General features: G+C 45.5%; 1 protein-coding gene across 33 annotated transcripts in view; it reads right to left on the bottom strand.

The window, feature by feature from the left end:
- LOC140426626 (uncharacterized) overlaps positions 1 to 18,418 on the bottom strand; it is a 196,692-nt gene that overhangs the window by 30,646 nt on the left and 147,628 nt on the right. For 30 of the 33 annotated variants that reach the window (XM_072511659.1, XM_072511638.1, XM_072511664.1 and 27 more), the window contains 5 exons: positions 16,182 to 16,244; positions 15,451 to 15,528; positions 6,454 to 6,483; positions 5,145 to 5,234; positions 3,244 to 3,273 (listed from right to left, as the gene is read on the bottom strand). In XM_072511659.1, coding sequence (XP_072367760.1) covers positions 3,244 to 3,273; positions 5,145 to 5,234; positions 6,454 to 6,483; positions 15,451 to 15,528; positions 16,182 to 16,244 — 291 coding nt within the window. The remainder of the gene's footprint in view (positions 1 to 3,243; positions 3,274 to 5,144; positions 5,235 to 6,453; positions 6,484 to 15,450; positions 15,529 to 16,181; positions 16,245 to 18,418) is intronic. The other 3 variants (XM_072511632.1, XM_072511631.1, XM_072511635.1) reach the window with 3 other exon arrangements.

The following is an 18,418-nucleotide window of genomic DNA, read 5'->3' on the forward strand; positions in this document are numbered from 1 at the left end:
AGTTTGCTCATTCTCCCCGTGTTTGTGTGTGTTTCGCCCCCACAACCCAAAAGATGTGCAGGGTGGATTGGCTATGCTAAATTACCCCTTAATTGGAAAAAATGAATTGGGTACTCTAAATTTGTTATTTTTTTGAAAAGAAAAAAAAGATAATGGATTCTAGAATTTTCCCCACTATCGACAAGAGGTTTACTGGTCTATAATTCCCTGTTTTCTCTCTACCACCCTTTTTAAATAGTGGAATTAAATTAGCTACCCTCCAATCTGCAGGAACTGTTATAGAGTCTATGGAATCCTGGAAGATGACCACTAAAACATCCACTATTTCTAGTGCCACTTCCTTAAGTATTCTGTGATGTAGATTATTAAGGCCCGGGAATTTATCAGCCTTCAATCCCATCACCAACACCATTTCTTCACTGGTATTGATTTCCTTCAGTTCCTCCCTCACACTAAACCCGGTGTTCCCCAACATTTCTGGATTTGATTTGTGTCCTCATTTGTGAAGACAGCCCCAAATTACGTGTTTTTTTTTTACCCCTATTATACATTTTCCTCCCATTTTTTTCGCCCCTATTATACATTCCCCTGTTTTTGACTGTAAGGGACCTACATTTGTCTTCACCAATCTTTTTCTCTTCACATATTTATAAAAACCTTGACCGTCAGTTTTTATGTTTCCTGCAAGCTTACTCTCATACTCTATTTTCTCCTTCTTAATAAATCTGTTAGAATCATGGAATTTACAGTGCAGTAGGAGGCCATTCGGCCCATCGTGTCTGCACCGGCCCTTGTAAAGAGCACCCTACCCAAGCCCACACCTCCACCCTATTCCCGTAACCCAGTAACCCCACCTAACCTTTTTGGACACTAAGGGCAATTTAGCATGGCCAATACACCTAACCTGCACATCTTTTTGACTGTGGGAGGAAACAAGAGCACCAGGAGGAAACCCACGCAGACACAGAGAGAACATGCAGACTCCGCATAGACAATGACCCAAGCCGGGAATCGAACCTGGGACCCTGGAGCTGTGAAGCAACAGTGCGAACCACTGTGCTACCGTGTCGCCCACGTCCTCCTTTGCTGAATTCTAAACTGCTCCCAATCCTCAGACCTGTTGTTTTCCTTGACCAATTTATATGCTTCTTCCTTGGATCGAATATTATCTCTAATTTCCCTTGTAAGCCATGGATGGCCACCTTTCCCGTTTTACTTTTGTGACAGACAGGAATAAACAATTGTTGCAGTTCGTCCATGTGCTCCTTGAATGTTTGCCATTGCCCATCTACTGTCATTCCTTTAAGTAATGTTTCCCAATCTGTCATAGCCAATTTACGCCTCATGCCATCGTAGTTTCTTTTATTAAGATTCAGGACCCTAGTCTCCAAATCAATAACTTCACTTTACATCTTGATGAAAAAGTCTACCATATTATGGTTGCTCATCCCCAAGGGGTCTCGCACTTCCAATTATTTAATTCTCGTTTCACAGTACCCAGTCTAAGATGGCCTGCTCTCTAGTTGTTTCCTCAACTTATTGCTCCAGAAAAATACCCCTATACACTCCAGGAATCCTCCTCTATGGTATTGTGGCTAATTTGATTTGCCCAACCTATATGCAGATTAAAATCACCCATAATTACAGAATACCCATGGACATTCAGTTCTCATCCCTGGTCATCTGTAATTATCGCATGCGTCTTTAATTTCTTGTTTAATACCATTCCCAACATCACCATTGCAGTTTGGGGGTCTATATACGATGCCGACTAAAGTTTTTTGTCCCTTGCTGTTTCTCAGCTCTACCCTCACAGATTCTATATTGTTAGAGCTAATATCCTTCCTCACTACTGCGTTAATTCCTCTTTAACCAGCACTGCCACTCCACCGTCTTTTCCTTTTTATCTGTCCTTCCTAAATGCTGAATACCCCTGGACATTCAGTTCCCATCCCTGGTCACCTACAGCCATGTCTCCATAACCCTGATTATATCATACCCATTTACGTCTATTATTATTATTTGCACGATTAGTTCATCCGCTTTTTTGTGAATGCTCCGTGTGTTAAGGCACAAAGCCTTTAAGCTGTCTTTTTAACATTACTTGTCTTGATCCTAATATTTTCATTGTGGCCTTGTTTGAATCTGGCCCTTGGTTTCTCTACCTATCACCTTTCTTATTCCATTTTCTGTCTTTTGTTTTTGTCCTTTTTTCCTCTTCATCTGATTCCTTGCATAGGCTCCCAACCCCTGCCATTTTAGTTTAAACCCTCCCAACCACTCTAGCAAATGCTCCCCCTAGGACATCAGTCCCAGTCCTGCCCAGGTGTACCCCATCCAATTTGTACTGGTCCCACCTCCCCCAGGACAAGTCCCAATGCCCCAGGAAACTGAACCCCTCCCCCTCACACCATCTCTTCAGCCACATATTCATCCGATATATCCTGCTATTTCTACTCAGATAAGCACGTGGCACTGGCAGTAATCCTGAGATCACTACCTTTTGAGGTCCGACTTCCCAACTTTCTTCCGAGCTTCCTCTATTCTGCTTTTAGGATCTCATCTCTTTTTTAACCTATGTCGTTGGTGCCGACGTGTACCATGGCCACTGGCTGTTCACCCTCCCCTCCAGAATGTCCTGAGACATTCTTGACCCTCACACCAGGGAGGCAACATACCACCGTGGAGTCTTGTTTGCGGCCAAAGAAACGCCTATCTATTCACCGTATAATTGAATCCGCTATAACTATTGAATTCTCACACTTCTTACTCCCCCCTCTGTAGCAGAACCAACCCTGGTGCCACTAATTTGGCTGTTGCTGCTTTCCGCTGAGTAGTCATTCCCCTCAACAGTATCCAAAGCGGTACATCTGCTTTGCAGGGGAATGGCCATAGTAGATTCCTGCACTACCTGCCTAGCTCTCTTGCCATCTGGTGGTCACCCATTCCCTTTCTGCCTGAGGAGCCGGAGCCTGTGGTCTGACCCCCTCTCTATATGTGCTATTAACGACATTTTCCACGTCGCGGATGCTTCACATTGTCCCCAGCCACCACTCCAGCTCCGAAACCTGGGATTCCAGGAGCTGGAGCAGCAAATACTTCCTGCAAGTTTGACCAAGAATCCCTACGGCAGCAGAGTTTCTTTAAACCCTCAAAGCTATACATTTATATTTTTAAAACTCCACCACCCACTGTATTTTAAAGTTAGCATTTTGGTCTCCAATGGGTATCAGATCAATTTACCTTTTTGTGTTGGTTGTTTGGTTCCATAATCTGCAGAAGAAGTGATGACAATTTTAGAACTAATAAAGAAATGAAACACAAAGGTTTACCTGAAAAATAACATGATACACATCAACCAATACTGTACACTTTCCAGGATCTATTTCTTCAGCAGCAACATTTAAGGTTGCTTCGCACCTGATTCCTGATTTTAAAAAGATAATACTCACCAAATTTACAGAGGTGTGGTCTTTCAACATTAATTGGTGCCACCTGGTGACACGACATTTACATTTTCCAGGTTTTCCAGCAGATTGCCCACTCATCAACAGTTTCTGTTAATTTTAGAGGACAATGCTGAGGATTGGATGGTGTGGGGAGTTTGTGGGGAATTTTAGAACTGATAAAGGAATAAAACACAAAGGTTTACCTCAAAAATAACATGATACATGTTCCAAGATAACATTTCTATTTCCTCAGCAACCACCCTTAAGGTTTCTTTGCACCGGATTCCCGATTTTAGTAAGATTATACTCACCTAATTTATTGAGGTGTGATCTCTAAACATCGAACGATGTCACCTCGTGACACAACATTTACATTTACCAGGTTTTCCAGCAGATTGCCCACTCATCAACAGTTTCTGTTCATTCTAGAGGACAATGCTGAGGATTGGATGGTGTGGGGAGTTTGAGCACCAACTCAGTCCCCATCAATTCCAGCATCTAAGGAGATTGTTGCATATCTCCCATCTTCCTGGCATTAGGGTGCTCTGCGAAATGTCAGTGAGCAGTCTGTAAACTGAGGGAGGCCCATGCTCTGGCTACACTCCAGTAACCACAAGACCATCAGACATAGGAGCAGAATTAGACCACTCGGCCCATCGAGTCTGCTCCGCCATTCAATCATGGCTGATATTTTCTCAATCCCATTCTCCTGCCTTCTCCCCATAACCTCTGATCCCCCTTTTAATCAAGAACCTATCTATCTCTGTCTTAAAGACACTCAGTGATTTGGCCTCCACAGCCTTCTGCGGCAAAGAGTGCCACAGATTCACCACCCTCTGGCTGAAGAAATTCCTCCTCATCTCTGTTTTAAAGGATCGTCCCTTTAGTCTGAGATGGTGTCCTCTGGTTCTAGTTTTTCCTACAAATGGAAACATCCTCTCCACGTCCACTCTGTCCAGGCCTCGCAGTATCCTGTAAGTTTCAATAAGATCCCCCCTCATCCTTCTAAACTCCAATGAGTACAGACCCAGAGTCCTCAACCGTTCCTCATACGACAAGTTCTTCATTCCAAGGATCATTCTTGTGAACCTCCTCTGGACCCTTTCCAAGGCCAGCACATCCTTCCTTAGATACTGGGCCCAAAACTGCTCATAATACTCCAAATGGGGTCTGACCAGAGCCTTATACAGCCTCAGAAGTACATCCCTGCTCTTGTATTCTAGCCCTCTTGACATGAATGCTAACATTGCATTTGCCTTTTTAAGTACCGACTGAACCTGCACATTAACCTTAAGAGCATTGTGAACAAGGACTCCTAAGTCCCTTTGTGCTTCTGATTTCCTAAGCATTTCCCCATTTAGAAAATAGGCTAAGCCTAAATTCCTCCTTCCAAAGTGCATAACCACACTTTTCCACATTGTATTTCACTTGCCACTTCATTGCCCACTCTCCTAGCTTGTCCAAATCCTTCTGCAGCCCCCTTGCTTCCTCAATACTACATGTTCCTCTACAAATCTTTGTATCATCTGCAAACGTAGCAACAGTGGCTTCAGCTCCTTCTTCCAGATCATTAATAACATCAGACACTTGTGCACTGTGGTGCATTTTTCAACCCAGTGCTTGAAAGAATGAGAAATCCAATCACTCCTAATGAAGCCAAAATTGTCACTCCCTAAACAGTTTGTTATAACTTACCTGCTACACTCGGCTTCATCAACCATCCACTTTGTTTTGCATCAGTGTAGTTTTGTGTCTCCCTGTATTTCGTGGGTTGGTGAATGTCAGCTATGGAATGGAAAAAAAATAAGTGGGAAATTTTTAGGGTGCAGCAAAACACGGACATTAAATGTATCTTCCCTCATATATTTAATATCAAGAATGATCTCTTCATTTGGCCTGTTGCTAATCTGGAAACTCACTCTCTGCTCCTATTCGGGGACTACAGGAAAGACTCGTAACCATTCCAATACAGGGCAATGTTGTAATATGGACCTCCCCTAGTTTCAGAAAAGCTAAAGTACAGAAAAATCACTCCACGCAGATGACACCAGTATCTTCAGTCGATGAAGCAATGTTGCTTCAATTTAATTCAATTGTGAATTTGCATCACTGCAAACATGAACTCTCCAGCGGAGTAATATTTTAATGTTAAGCAAAAAAATTAGAGCGCTCCTTTGCTATTTCCAATACCAGTTTATGCTGAGATTAGCAGACATATTTCCTTGGATGAAAAAATACACCCACTGAGAGAAAGGTCTCCAGCTCAATGCTTTGCTTCCCACACATTAAATCACTAATTGGTCTTCATTTTTCTCCAGCTAATGCATGAGATTTCCACATATTTGTTTTGAATAAAAAGGCCAGAATGCTCATTTCTTTATAGTAATCCAGGTCATTAAAACTGAATGTAAAACTTTTTCTAATTTTTCCTGAAGATATTGGCTTTTCACTGGACATGTTTTGACGTTCCAGTACGTCAATCAAATTGATTCTTTATCGCAGATATCATTTTTTTTTCAAAACACAAATGGGGCACCACAGTCCTAACGTGAGGTACATGCAAATGCATACACTGTAGAGATGCCGACATAGTGTTCAGCAGCCAGGATGATTTTACCCTTCACTAAACCTGGGGAAGAGAGGCTAATTTAGTATCTCATTGGTCATCTTTTCACTGAGATCTGGTCTGTGTGGCTTAGCTACTCACTGCTGTTGGGTCATCAAGATAATCATAGAATGGTTACAGCACAAGAGGCCATTCGGCCTGTTGCGTCCTTGTTGGTTCTCTGCAAGAGTAACTCAACTAATCTCAAACTCATACCTTTCCCCGTAGACTTGAACATTTTCTCTCTTCATGTTCCTCATTTATCATAACAAATACATTCCACTCAGGCCAATGGAAAATCTTCCATGGAGTGTCCCTGAATCTTACGTTTTGTGCAATGGACCATTTGCATTTTAGAGTTAGTATTTTGTTCTCCAATGAGTATCTGACTCAATTTACCTTTGTGTGTTATTTGTTTGGTTCCATAATCTGGAGAGAAAGGATGACAATTTGAGCATGAGTAACAAAACATTAAACTCTAAAGTATACTTGAGCTGACTCCAGCAGCGTACTGTGTGTCAAAATTGTCCTATCCACAAAAAGAAAAGAACAAATTCAATTTGGCCAATTATTGCCATCAATCTATGCTCAATCCTCAGCGATGTGATGAGAGCTGTCGTCAACAGTGTTATTAAGGACTTCCGGTTGCGGCGATGACCAGCTAAGCCACACGTTTCGGCAGCTCCAGCTCCAACGGACCTTCGGGCTCTTTTAAGAGCCCCAACGGGAAATTTACACGCGACGAAACCCGGTGTGGGGTGAGTGAATAGGGTGTCCCCCCGCAACGAAAGAGGAAAATATCGGCGGCGGCGGCTGCAGCGCGAGGAATCCTCGACGATAGGGACAGAAAGGAAAAAGAAACAAGATGGCGGCGGAGAAAGCCCAGGCGACATGGGGGCCCGATCAAGACGAATTCCTAAGACGGTGTGTGGAGCTACTAAAGAAGGAGGTGCTGACCCCGATGCTACAGGCAATTGAGGGGCTTAAGGAGGCACAAAGGACCCAGGAGACAGAGCTCCGCGTGGTGGAGCAGAAGGTGACGGATAATGAGGACGAGATCCTGGGCCTGGCGGTCAAAACACAGACGCACGAGGCGCTCCACAAAAAGTGCATTGAAAGGATTGAGGCCCTAGAAAATAGAGCACGAAGGAAGAACCTTCGGATACTGGGCCTCCCTGAGGGAGTGGAAGGAGCGGACTGCGGGGCTTACGTGAGCACGTGCTAAGCTCGCTGATGGGAGCTGAGGCCCCTTTGGGCCCCTTAGAAGTGGAGGGGGCTCATCGGATCCCGGCGAGGAGACCAAAAGCGGGAGAACCACCTAGGGCGACAATCGTGCGATTTCACCGCTTTAAAGATAGAGAAGTGGTTCTGAGATGGGCCAAAAAGGTACGGAGTAGCAGATGGGAGAATGCAGTGGTACGGGTGTACCAGGATTGGAGTGCAGAGGTGGCGAGAAGGAGGGCGAGTTTTAACCGAGCCAAGGAGGTGTTACACAAGAAGGTGAAGTTCGGGATGCTGCAGCCGGCACGACTATGGGTCATGTACCAGGAGAGACATCACTATTTCGAAACGGCGGAAGAAGCATGGACCTTTATTAAAGATGAGAAATTGGATCGGAACTGAGGGACTGATATTGCAGGGAAATGTTACTGTCGATGTAAATAGAGAAGTAAATTGGGAAGGGAGGAGACACTAAGAAATGTGGGTGCCGGTGGGGGGGGGAAAGAAGGGACATAGGCGGAGGATGAGGAATGGGAGTGGGATGGGAAAGGGAGCTGCGCCACAAGAGGCGGGTCAGCTATAGAGATGTTCCCGCGCCAGAAAGATAATGGCGGGAAGATAGGCGCAAGGTAGATGGAAGTTCCCCACACGGGAGGGGGTCAAGGAGTGAGCAGGAGTAGCCGGGGTCAGTTGAAGTCAGCTGACTTGCGGAAGTAATATGGGGGGAGCAATCACGCTAGAGGGGGATCTAGCGGGGGGGGGGGGGTGATAACTGGGTTGCTGCTGCGGAAATCAAAGAGGAAATGGCTAAAGAGTGGGTGGTCAGGGCTGGAATGCGACACCTGGGGAACGAGTGGGAGCGCAGAAGCGGGACGCGGGACTGGCCTAGAGAAGGTGATGGCTAGTCGACACGGGAAGGGGGCAGGTAGCCCCCTAGTGAGGCTGATCACGTGGAACGTGAGAGGCCTAAATGGACCGATTAAAAGGGCCCGAGTGCTCGTGCACTTGAAAGGACTAAGGGCAGACGTGGCTATGCTCCAGGAGACGCACCTGAAGGTGGCGGACCAAGTTAGGTTAAGGAAAGGATGGGTGGGACAGGTGTTCCATTCAGGGCTAGATGCAAAGAATAGAGGGGTGGCCATATTGGTGGGGAAACGGGTAGCATTCGAAGCAAGGAGCATTGTAGCAGATAGTAGAGGCAGATATGTAATGGTGAGTGGCAGGCTGGAGGGAATGGAGGTTGTGTTGGTTAACGTATATGCCCCGAATTGGGACGATGCGGGATTTATGAGGCGGATGTTGGGACGTATACCGGACCTGGAGGTAGGAAACTTGATATTGGGAGGAGACTTCAACACCATGCTGGACCCAGGGTTAGATAGATCCAGATCTAAGACCGGAAGAAGGCCGGCAGCGGCCAAGGTGCTCAAGGGGTTTATGGACCAAATGGGGGGAGTGGATCCATGGCGATTTCTTAGACCGAGGGCCAGGGAGTTCTCCTTCTTCTCCCATGTTCATAAAGTGTACTCCCGGATAGATTTTTTTGTTTTGGGAAGGTCGTTGATCTCGAGGGTGGAAGAAGCTGAGTATTCAGCCATAGCTATTTTGGATCATGCCCCACATTGGGTGGACCTGGAACTAGGAGAGGAGAGGGAGCAGCGAGCACTCTGGCGATTGGATGTGGGATTGTTGGCGGATGAGGGAGTTTGCGGAAGAGTACGGGGATGTATTGAGAGGTACCTGGAGGCCAATGATGACGGGGAGGTCCGAGTGGGAGTGGTATGGGAAGCACTAAAAGCGGTGGTCAGAGGAGAGCTGATCTCCATCAGGGCCCACAAAGGGAAAACAGAGGCCAAGGAAAGGGAAAGACTATTGGGGGAGATCTTAAGGGTGGACAGGGAATTTGCGGAGACCCCGGAGGAGGGACTGTACAGGGAGAGACGACGACTCCAGACGAAGTTCGACCTTCTGACCACCAGGAGGGCCGAGGCGCTGTGGAGGAAGGCACAGGGGGTGAGGTATGAGTATGGGGAAAAAGCTAGTCGCCTGTTGGCCCATCAGCTGCGAAAGAGGACAGCGGCGAGGGAGATAAGGGGAATTAGAGACGAAAAGGGAGCTACGGTGCGGAGAGCAGGGAAGATAAACGAGGTGTTTAAGACCTTTTATGAAGGACTGTATAGGTCCCAACCCCCGGAGGGAAAAGAGGAGATGCGGCAGGTCCTGGACCAATTGAGGTTCCCGAGGGTGGAGGAGCAGGAGATGGAAGACCAGGGGGCACCAATTGGGGTGGACGAGGTTATTAAGGGGCTGGGGAATATGCAGGCAGGGAAGGCTCCAGGACCAGATTGGTTCCCGGTGGAATTTTACAGAAAATATGTGGACCTGCTGGCCCCGCTGTTGGTGAGGACTTTTAACGAGGCCAGGGAAGGAGGGACTCTACCCCCGACAATGTCGGAGGCGACGATATCGCTAATTTTGAAGCGGGATAAAGATCCGCTGCAGTGCGGGTCCTATAGACCTATCTCACTATTGAATGTGGACGCCAAATTGCTGGCAAAGGTCCTGGGATCGAGGATAGAGGACTGTGTCCCGGGGCTGGTGCACGAAGACCAGACAGGGTTCGTAAAGGGGAGACAACTAAATGTCAACGTGCGACGGCTATTAGGGGTGATAATGATGCCCCCAGTAGAGGGGGAGGCAGAGATAGTGGCGGCAATGGATGCAGAGAAGGCATTTGACAGGGTGGAGTGGGAGTACCTATGGGAGGTGCTAAGGAGGTTCGGGTTCGGGAACGGGTTTATTAGCTGGGTCAAACTTCTTTATGGGGCCCCAACGGCAAGTGTGGTCACGGGTCGGCAAAGATCGGAGTATTTCCGACTATACAGGGGAACAAGACAGGGATGCCCACTATCTCCATTACTGTTCGCGTTGGCAATTGGACCACTGGCCATGGCGCTGAGAGACTCCAGGAAATGGAGAGGGGTGATTAGAGGGGGAGAAGAACATCGAGTGTCGCTCTACGCGGATGACCTACTGTTGTATGTGACGGACCCAGTGGGGGGGGATGACAGAGGTCATGCAGATATTGAGGGAGTTCGGAGATTTCTCGGGATATAGGCTTAACATGGGGAAGAGTGAACTTTTCGTGATACACCCTGGGGACCAGAGTAGAGGGATAGAAGGCCTGCCTCTAAGGAAAGTGGAAAGAAACTTCCGATACCTGGGGATTCAGATCGCCAGGAGCTGGGGAACCTTGCACAGACTTAATCTGACACGATTGGTAGAACAAATGGAAGAGGACTTCAAGAGGTGGGACATGCAGCCACTGTCATTGGTGGGCAGAGTGCAGGCAATTAAGATGATGGTCCTCCCGAGGTTCCTATTTGTATTCCAATGTCTCCCTATACTAATTACTAAGGCCTTCTTTAAAAAAATAGACAGGAGCATCACGAGCTTCGTGTGGGCAGGGAAAGTCCCGAGGGTAAGGAGGGGATTCTTACAACGTAGCAGAGACAGAGGGGGACTGGCGCTGCCGAATTTGGGCGACTACTATTGGGCCGCCAATGTGGCGATGATCCGTAAATGGATGATAGAGGGAGAGGGAGCGGCGTGGAAAAGGCTGGAGAGAAAGTCCTGTAAAGGGACGAGTCTAGAGGCGCTGGTGACGGCGCCGCTACCGCTCTCACCAAAAAGATTTACCACGAACCCAGTGGTGGCGGCAACATTAAATATCTGGGGACAATGGAGGCGACAGAGAGGTGTGCTAGGAGCCCTGGTGGGGTCCCCAATCAGGAACAACCATAGGTTTGCCCCAGGGAGGATGGATGGAGGATTCCAGAGCTGGCACCAGTTGGGAATTAGGAGGGTGGGAGATTTATTTATAGACGGGACGTTTGCGAGCTTGGGAGCGTTGGAGGAAAAGTATAAGCTGTCCCGGGGAAACTTTTTTAGGTATATGCAGGTGAGGGCGTTCACAAGACAACAGGTGAGGGAATTTCCATTGCTCCCGACACAGGGGATCCAGGATAGAATGCTCTCGGGGGTGTGGGTCGGGGAGGGCAAGGTGTCAGAGATATACCGAGAGATGAGAGGAGCTGGTGGGCGAACTAAAAGGAAAGTGGGAAGAGCTAGGGGAGGAGATAGAGGAGGGTATGTGGGCTGATGCCCTAAGCAGGGTAAATTCCTCTTCCTCGTGCGCCAGGCTTAGCCTGATTCAATTTAAGGTGCTACATAGAGCACACATAACGGGAGAAAGGTTGAGCAGGTTCTTCGGAGTGGAGGACAAATGTGGGAGGTGCGGGGGAAGCCCGGCAAACACACACATATGTTTTAGTTGTGCACGGCACTGGAGGGGTATTGGAGGGGAGTGACGGGAGTGATTTCGAAGGTGGTGAAGGTCCAGGTCAAACCAGACTGAGGATTAGCTTTATTTGGAGACGAGGAGGAGCCGGGAGTGCAGGAGGCGAAAGAGGCCGATGTCGTGGCCTTTGCGTCCCTAGTAGCCCGGCGTAGGATTTTACTCATGTGGAAGGAAGCGAAGCCCCCCGGACTGGAGGCCTGGATAAACGATATGGCGGGGTTCATAAAACTGGAGCAGATGACGTTTGCGCTGAAAGGATCGGCTCAAGGGTTCACTAGGCGGTGGCAGCCATTCCTCGACTACCTAGGGGAACGCTAGAGGGAAGATAGATGACCAGCAGCAGCTACCCAGGGGGGAGGGGGGGGGGGGGGGGGAGAAGTTTTATTTTATTTTATGTTAAATTATTAGTTTACGATGTTGGTTAGTTACTTGTTATTAGACTGTGGTTACTATGTTACATGTACTGTTAAATTTTCTTTTTCTTATGTTTAATCTGTAAGGGGAAAAAATTGTGATCGAAAAATTTTCAATAAAATATATATTTTTTAAAAAGTGTTATTATGCAGCACTAACCGATATCTAGATTATCAATGTTCAGTTTGGGTTCTGGCAGAATCAGTCAGCTCCAGAACTTGGTCCAAACATGAACATAAGAGCTAAATCCCAAGAGGTGAGATAAGAGTGGCCGTCCTTCACATCAAAGCATTATTTAACTGAGTGTGGCATCTAGAAATCCTAGAAATTCCAGTGATACTTAAGTCAATGAAAACAAGGGGAAAACTCCACTCATTGGAGTCATTCCTAACAAAAAGGAAGATGATTGCGATAGTTGAAGGCCAATCAGCTCAGCCCCAGGAAATTGCTGTAGGAGTTCCTCAGGGTAGTAACCTAGGAACAAGCATTGATGAAGATACATCATCAATGACATTCCCTCTATTATAAGATCGTAAGTTGGTTAGAAATAGGGATGTTAATTGATGATTGCACAGTTTTGAGTTCCAGATACTGAAGTGCCTGTTCCCACATGCAACAAAATTCAGGCTTGAGCTGATAAGTGGCAAGTAACATTGGGACTACACAAGTGTCAGACAATGACCATCTCTAACAAGACAGAAACAAACTATCTCCCCTTGAGATTTAATAGTATTATCATCTATGAATCCTCCACAATCAGTATCCAAGACGCTATCATTGTCCGAGCAACATAACAGAACTAACCATATAAATACTGAAGTTACATGGGCAGGCCCGAGGCTGGAATTTCTATGGCGAATAACACACCTGCTGACTCCCCAAAGCGTGTCCACCACCTACAAAGCGCAAGTCAGGAATGTGATGGGATACTCTACACTTGCCTGGACGAGTGCAGCACCAACAACACTCAAGGAGCTCAACAAAATCCAGGACAAAGTAGCCCGCTTGATTGGCACACCATCTACAAACATTCACTCCCTCCACCACCAAAGAACAATGGCAGCAGTGTGTACGATCTACAAGATGCACTGCTAAAACACACCAAGGCTCCTTAGGCAGCACCTTCTAAACCCATGACTGCTACCAGCCTCCCCAAACAGGTGCCGAAATGTGGCGACTCGGGGCTTTTCACAGTAACTTCACTGAAGCCTACTTGTGACAATAAGCGATTATTATTATATTATTACCCTCTAAAGGGTCAAGGGCAGCAGATATCTGGGAACACCAGCACCTGGAAGTTCACCAAGCCATTCACTATCCTGACTTGGAAATATAGGGCGCAATCTAACGGAAACATTTCTAAGTGTCAGTTGTGGTGGGTTTGGCTGAGCATTTCCCTCCAGCTCTGTCGTCGAGATCCCCACCATTATCTAACCACACTCATTTGGGCCCTGGGGAGTTTCTCACCGGTTTAGAACACATTTAGAATTATTCTCATCACTGGAAGCTGAAGTCACTGGCCAGACCGGCTCCTCAGAGGTCGGGCCATCAGTTTGAAGGGTGCGCTGATCTCTGAATGAGCTTGTGGATCTCCCACCCCCCAACTATGGGCAAACCCACCCCCACACCATTGGAAGTACCCCAAACACCCCAAGTGAGGACACCCCCCCTATGGGTCGCTGAGTGCCCCCCCCCCCTTTTCACATCTTCCCACACCCCCTTTCGGGCCACCCCCCTTCCAGGACCATCACCCCCACAACCTTCCAGAGGCCCCTCTACATCCACCATACACCTCCCTCACCCTTCATAACCCCCTTCACCGTCTTTTCATGACCCCTCTCAGGTCCTGACCCTTGGGAGTGCCACCCAGGCACCTGGGAAACCTGGCACTTACACCCTGGGAGTGCTCCTGCTGGCTTTACGGTGCCAGCCGGGCACCTTGGCAGTGCCAGAGTGGCAGTGCAAGGTGCCAGCCAGGCAGTGCCAAGGTGCCCACGTTCCAGGGGGAGAGCCAGGGACCACCTTGCACTACCCCTGTCCAACCCAGGGGCCTCTGATGGCCTGGGAGATTCTTGGATGTGTTTCTGCCTGGTCCATGTTTGTGTGGACCAATACTGATGGCGCCCAGCTGGAGAGGCTGTTGAATGCCGGTAGATCCTGGGTGAGTACGCTTAAGTAGGTAGCAAGCGTGGCTTGGTCCTGCCCATTGTGGGCGGGATACTGGTTTCGCCCCTTCGTGGGACTTGGGTAGATCCTGTGAGGCGTAGTGTTGCTTGGAAGCCCACGGGAGGCCTCATCCGGCATCTACCAGCCACGTCGCGCTCCTGGGAGAAGGTATCTGTTGGATAGAGAGTGACCTCAGGCGTATGAGTCATCAGTCTGGCAACATGTCAATATCTACTCCATTTTTATAATTCTCAGGATGTGAGTGGTGCTGACAAGGTCAGGATTTAGTGCCCAGTCCTAGTTGTCCAAATTTACACAGATTTATCTCAGTGACTGATAGAAATCAGCTTTTCTGATTAGCTATAGACGAGATAGATAAAAGGTTTAATTGAGAAATCATTAAGAGTAATTGACTAAATCATATTAACCATGAGAGTGAGGAAAGCTGACCAGCTGGGAACTAATCAGATAAGACTCTAAATTTTCACATTTTGCAAGTTGCTCGAGACTGGCCAGAGACCAAGGCCAGTGACAAAAGACTCCATTGTATGCAGCTGCCTTCCCAAGCCTGGACTGTTGCGTTTCCATGGTAACAGTCAGTCAGGGTCATATGACTTTTCTAAAACTGTGTTAATCTAATTAATGTTAGAGGCATAATTGGCAAGCCAGGGTATGGACAATTACACCAAAACATTTATCTCTTAAATTGACAGACAGTTTGGTCGAATTGAGTGAATTATAAATTAGTTGAAGCCAATCACAGCTGTAAAGAAGGCAAAACTTTAAGATAATGATCTTCTTAAAAATCACTTGTCGGGATGGAAAAATCCATTCCGGAATCAATCTATCACTTTCTGAAACCTATGTCTTGCTGCTGCCTTTGCTATCGCCATTTTTTCTTTTTTTTTTAAATCAATCCGTAATTTTATACTGTGTATTATGATTTGAAGAATTACCACGAGTTGTATTTTAAACTCAACTACTGTATTCGTTAAAGACAATCAATCTGACCTAAGTTTGTATTGTAACCAACAGTTTACCAGTAGACACTAAAGCTGACAAATAAAGTTCAACGAAACTATGCCAAAAAAACACAGCCTGAATTTCTGTTATTTGGGAACCAAGAAGGGATAACGCATATCCAGGGTTCCGAATAGACACAGAGATCCATCAGTGACAGACCACTGGTTACAACATATTGGCAGTATACGCACTAAACTCAAGGCAATCAGTACCAGAGAACGTTTGACGCGTCAATGGTCCCGTGGAATCTTGCAACCTGTCACCTTCCATTTCAGATTCTGAATCTACATCTGAAAGTTAAAAACATTTGTTACAGGTTATATCTCATACAAAATATTCTTTAACCAGAAAGGAAAAGCTGTTCTGTGCTGCTTAATTCTACTTCTTTGAACCAGACAGAGTTAAATAGCTAGACAAATATTTGAAGGATATATGAAGAGCACATTTTGTTGATTGTAAACAATTCAAGTTTGAGACTTTGATTTGCATCAAAGGAGTGACACAGACATAAAGCACTCAGACTTTATTGAGATAAATTTAGCTATAGGATTCATGAAGTGAACAAACACCAACAGAGGCAGGATAATAAAGAAGTATTTCAGCAATCATTGGAGTTCAACTGTGTATTACAATTCAAATTCTTCACAATACCATTTTCAGCATTTCCCTGCAACTGGATTAGTAGGAGTTTTAACAGAGTTCATTAATTTAAGCTGATATTTCTGCAAAACATGAATGGTTTTTATATTTAACAACCTTTTTGTTTAGTTCTATAAATTCTACATAATTCTAAAAATGGTTCAAAGGGAGTGACTCCTTTAAAAGCTAATTACACTTTTTCAGCAAACTTGTATTGAATGAAATGGAAAGGTTCCCAATCTCAAAGAATTTATTTTGGTTGTTTAATATATAGTGCTAATTAAAAGGAGTGGTAACACATTACCTTCATCTGTGGAATTCTGAGCTGATGCTGTCAGTACATCGTCACCTTCAGACTGCATTTCATCTGAAAGCAAATCACAAACATTAACAACTAGAAATCAGTGATAATAGGGGCAGGTTTCCACCTTGGTACACAGGGGAAACAGTGCATGCCAAAATATTTTTTGCCCCTCTCTTCGGCCCTGAAGACCAACCACACCACAGATGCTGTCTGCCATTCAACAAAAATGTCCATTCTTGCAAGTGTGAGCCAAGCAGAAGTGTCCATAGGTTGTTTGACGCAAGGCTTGGGGAGGAGGTGCGTACCAACATTCCCACTGAGACGTGTATGTGCACTGCTCGCACAGAACAACATTTTAAACAGAACATTGGCACTGATTGTTACGTGAGTGAGATATGAGGAAATTGGGTCTAGAAATGAAATTGAGGATGTAGCAATTTAACAGACGGAGGGACAAAATCTCTTTGTCCGTCAATGGGAGATTAGTTGCATAGCAATAGCATGGCTCTGTTCTTTTATATAAATGGGAGGGCCATCAAACAGCCTAGATAATGATGATGAGCTTAAGTCTGGAAACCCCAGCAGAGTACCGTTCTTTGAGCAGCTTGATGGAGCTTGGAGAGAGAGAGAATGTATCCTGTTTTGAACAGATACAGGAGAAGGTTTTGGAAATCGACCGGGAGAGGTCATGAAAGTTGCCACTGAGACAGACTTTGAAAAAGGGTTCAGAATGAATTTCCCTAACAGAAGAATATATTTTCGTAAATGCAAGTATTGCCTTTGCCTGTCTGTGTAAGTGGAGTGAGATCTGCAAGTTCATGTAAAGTGCTGTTTAATGGGAACTAGTATGTTAAGAGTAAGAAGCTACATGTAATCTGCTATGGCTAGGGTTGAAATTTAAAAGTTTATATAATGTTTTCTTTTTGTTTGTTTTAATCAAGTTTGTTTATAAACTAACCACACCATATTTCTTATATTATCATTCCTGGAACTAATCGATCTTTCTGCATTCGCCATAAAATTTTAATAAGTTATGCGTTGGTCTAGTCCCTTAGCCACTGTTGAGAGCTGACCAGGCATCCGTAACACACACATACAAACCAAGTGCTGGTCACACTGCTTGTACATCATACCTGGTAGTTGACAAACAATACAAAACTACTCACATACCATGAGATCAGATTTTGTGGATCAATTAATCAACTAACGATTGAACACATCTTACTCATATTATATTTTGCAATTAGACCTTACTATTCTAAGGGTCCAAGCGTCCTTCCTGTTTATTCTCAGTTTATTCCCTTATTTCCCCTTTCTTTTATTTTTGCCGTTACATTTTTGATCCATAGATGATTAATGGACATCTGTCTTTAAGGCAAGATTGTTTGTTCTTAATCACCTGTTGCACCTGTAAACCAACTTTTTGTGACTCATGCACTAGCACACCCTCTGCACAGCAGCATGTTTTAATATTTTATCATTTAAATAATAATCCCTTTTGCTGTTATTCCTACCAAAATGGATAACCTAACATTTGTCAACATTGTATTCCATCTGCCAGACCCTAGCCCATTCACCTAGCCTATCCAAATCCCTCTGTAGACTTCCAGTATCCTCTACACTTTTTGCTTTACCACTTATCTTAGTGTCGTCTGCAAACTTGGACACATTGCCCTTGGTCCCCAACTCCAAATCATCTATGTAAATTGTGAACAGTTGTGGGCCCAACACTGATCCCCGAGGGACATGATAAGATATCACATAGTAGACTCATGACTAAGGTCAGAATATGTGGAGTCAGGGTACAAGTAGTAGAATGGATGACAAGCTCACTGCAGAATAAAAAACATGACAAAGGGGGTAAAAAAATGAGAAGTGGCGAAATGTAACTAAAAGATGGGAATTACGTTCCACAAGTATTGGTGGTAAACTATCGTTCATAATTAACGTAAACAATTTAGGTTTAGGAGCCGTAAAACAATTTCAAAATTTGGGGACAGCACCAAACTGGTGAGACAGAGTGATATGATTAAACTAAGGAAGATAACACCAAATTCCTGAAGATATTAATAAACTTGATGAATGGGTTAATCTTTGACAAATGAATTGAGATACAGGGAAGTGTAAAGTGTTGGATTTTGAATGGAAGAATAAAGGGGTCATTAGCATACTCCTTGAATAATGAGATTCTAAGTCGGACAAAGCAGCAGACAGATCTAGGACCTGAATTTTCAGGA

Source organism: Scyliorhinus torazame, chromosome 7, assembly GCF_047496885.1.
Source record: "Scyliorhinus torazame isolate Kashiwa2021f chromosome 7, sScyTor2.1, whole genome shotgun sequence".
Lineage (NCBI taxonomy): Eukaryota > Metazoa > Chordata > Chondrichthyes > Carcharhiniformes > Scyliorhinidae > Scyliorhinus > Scyliorhinus torazame.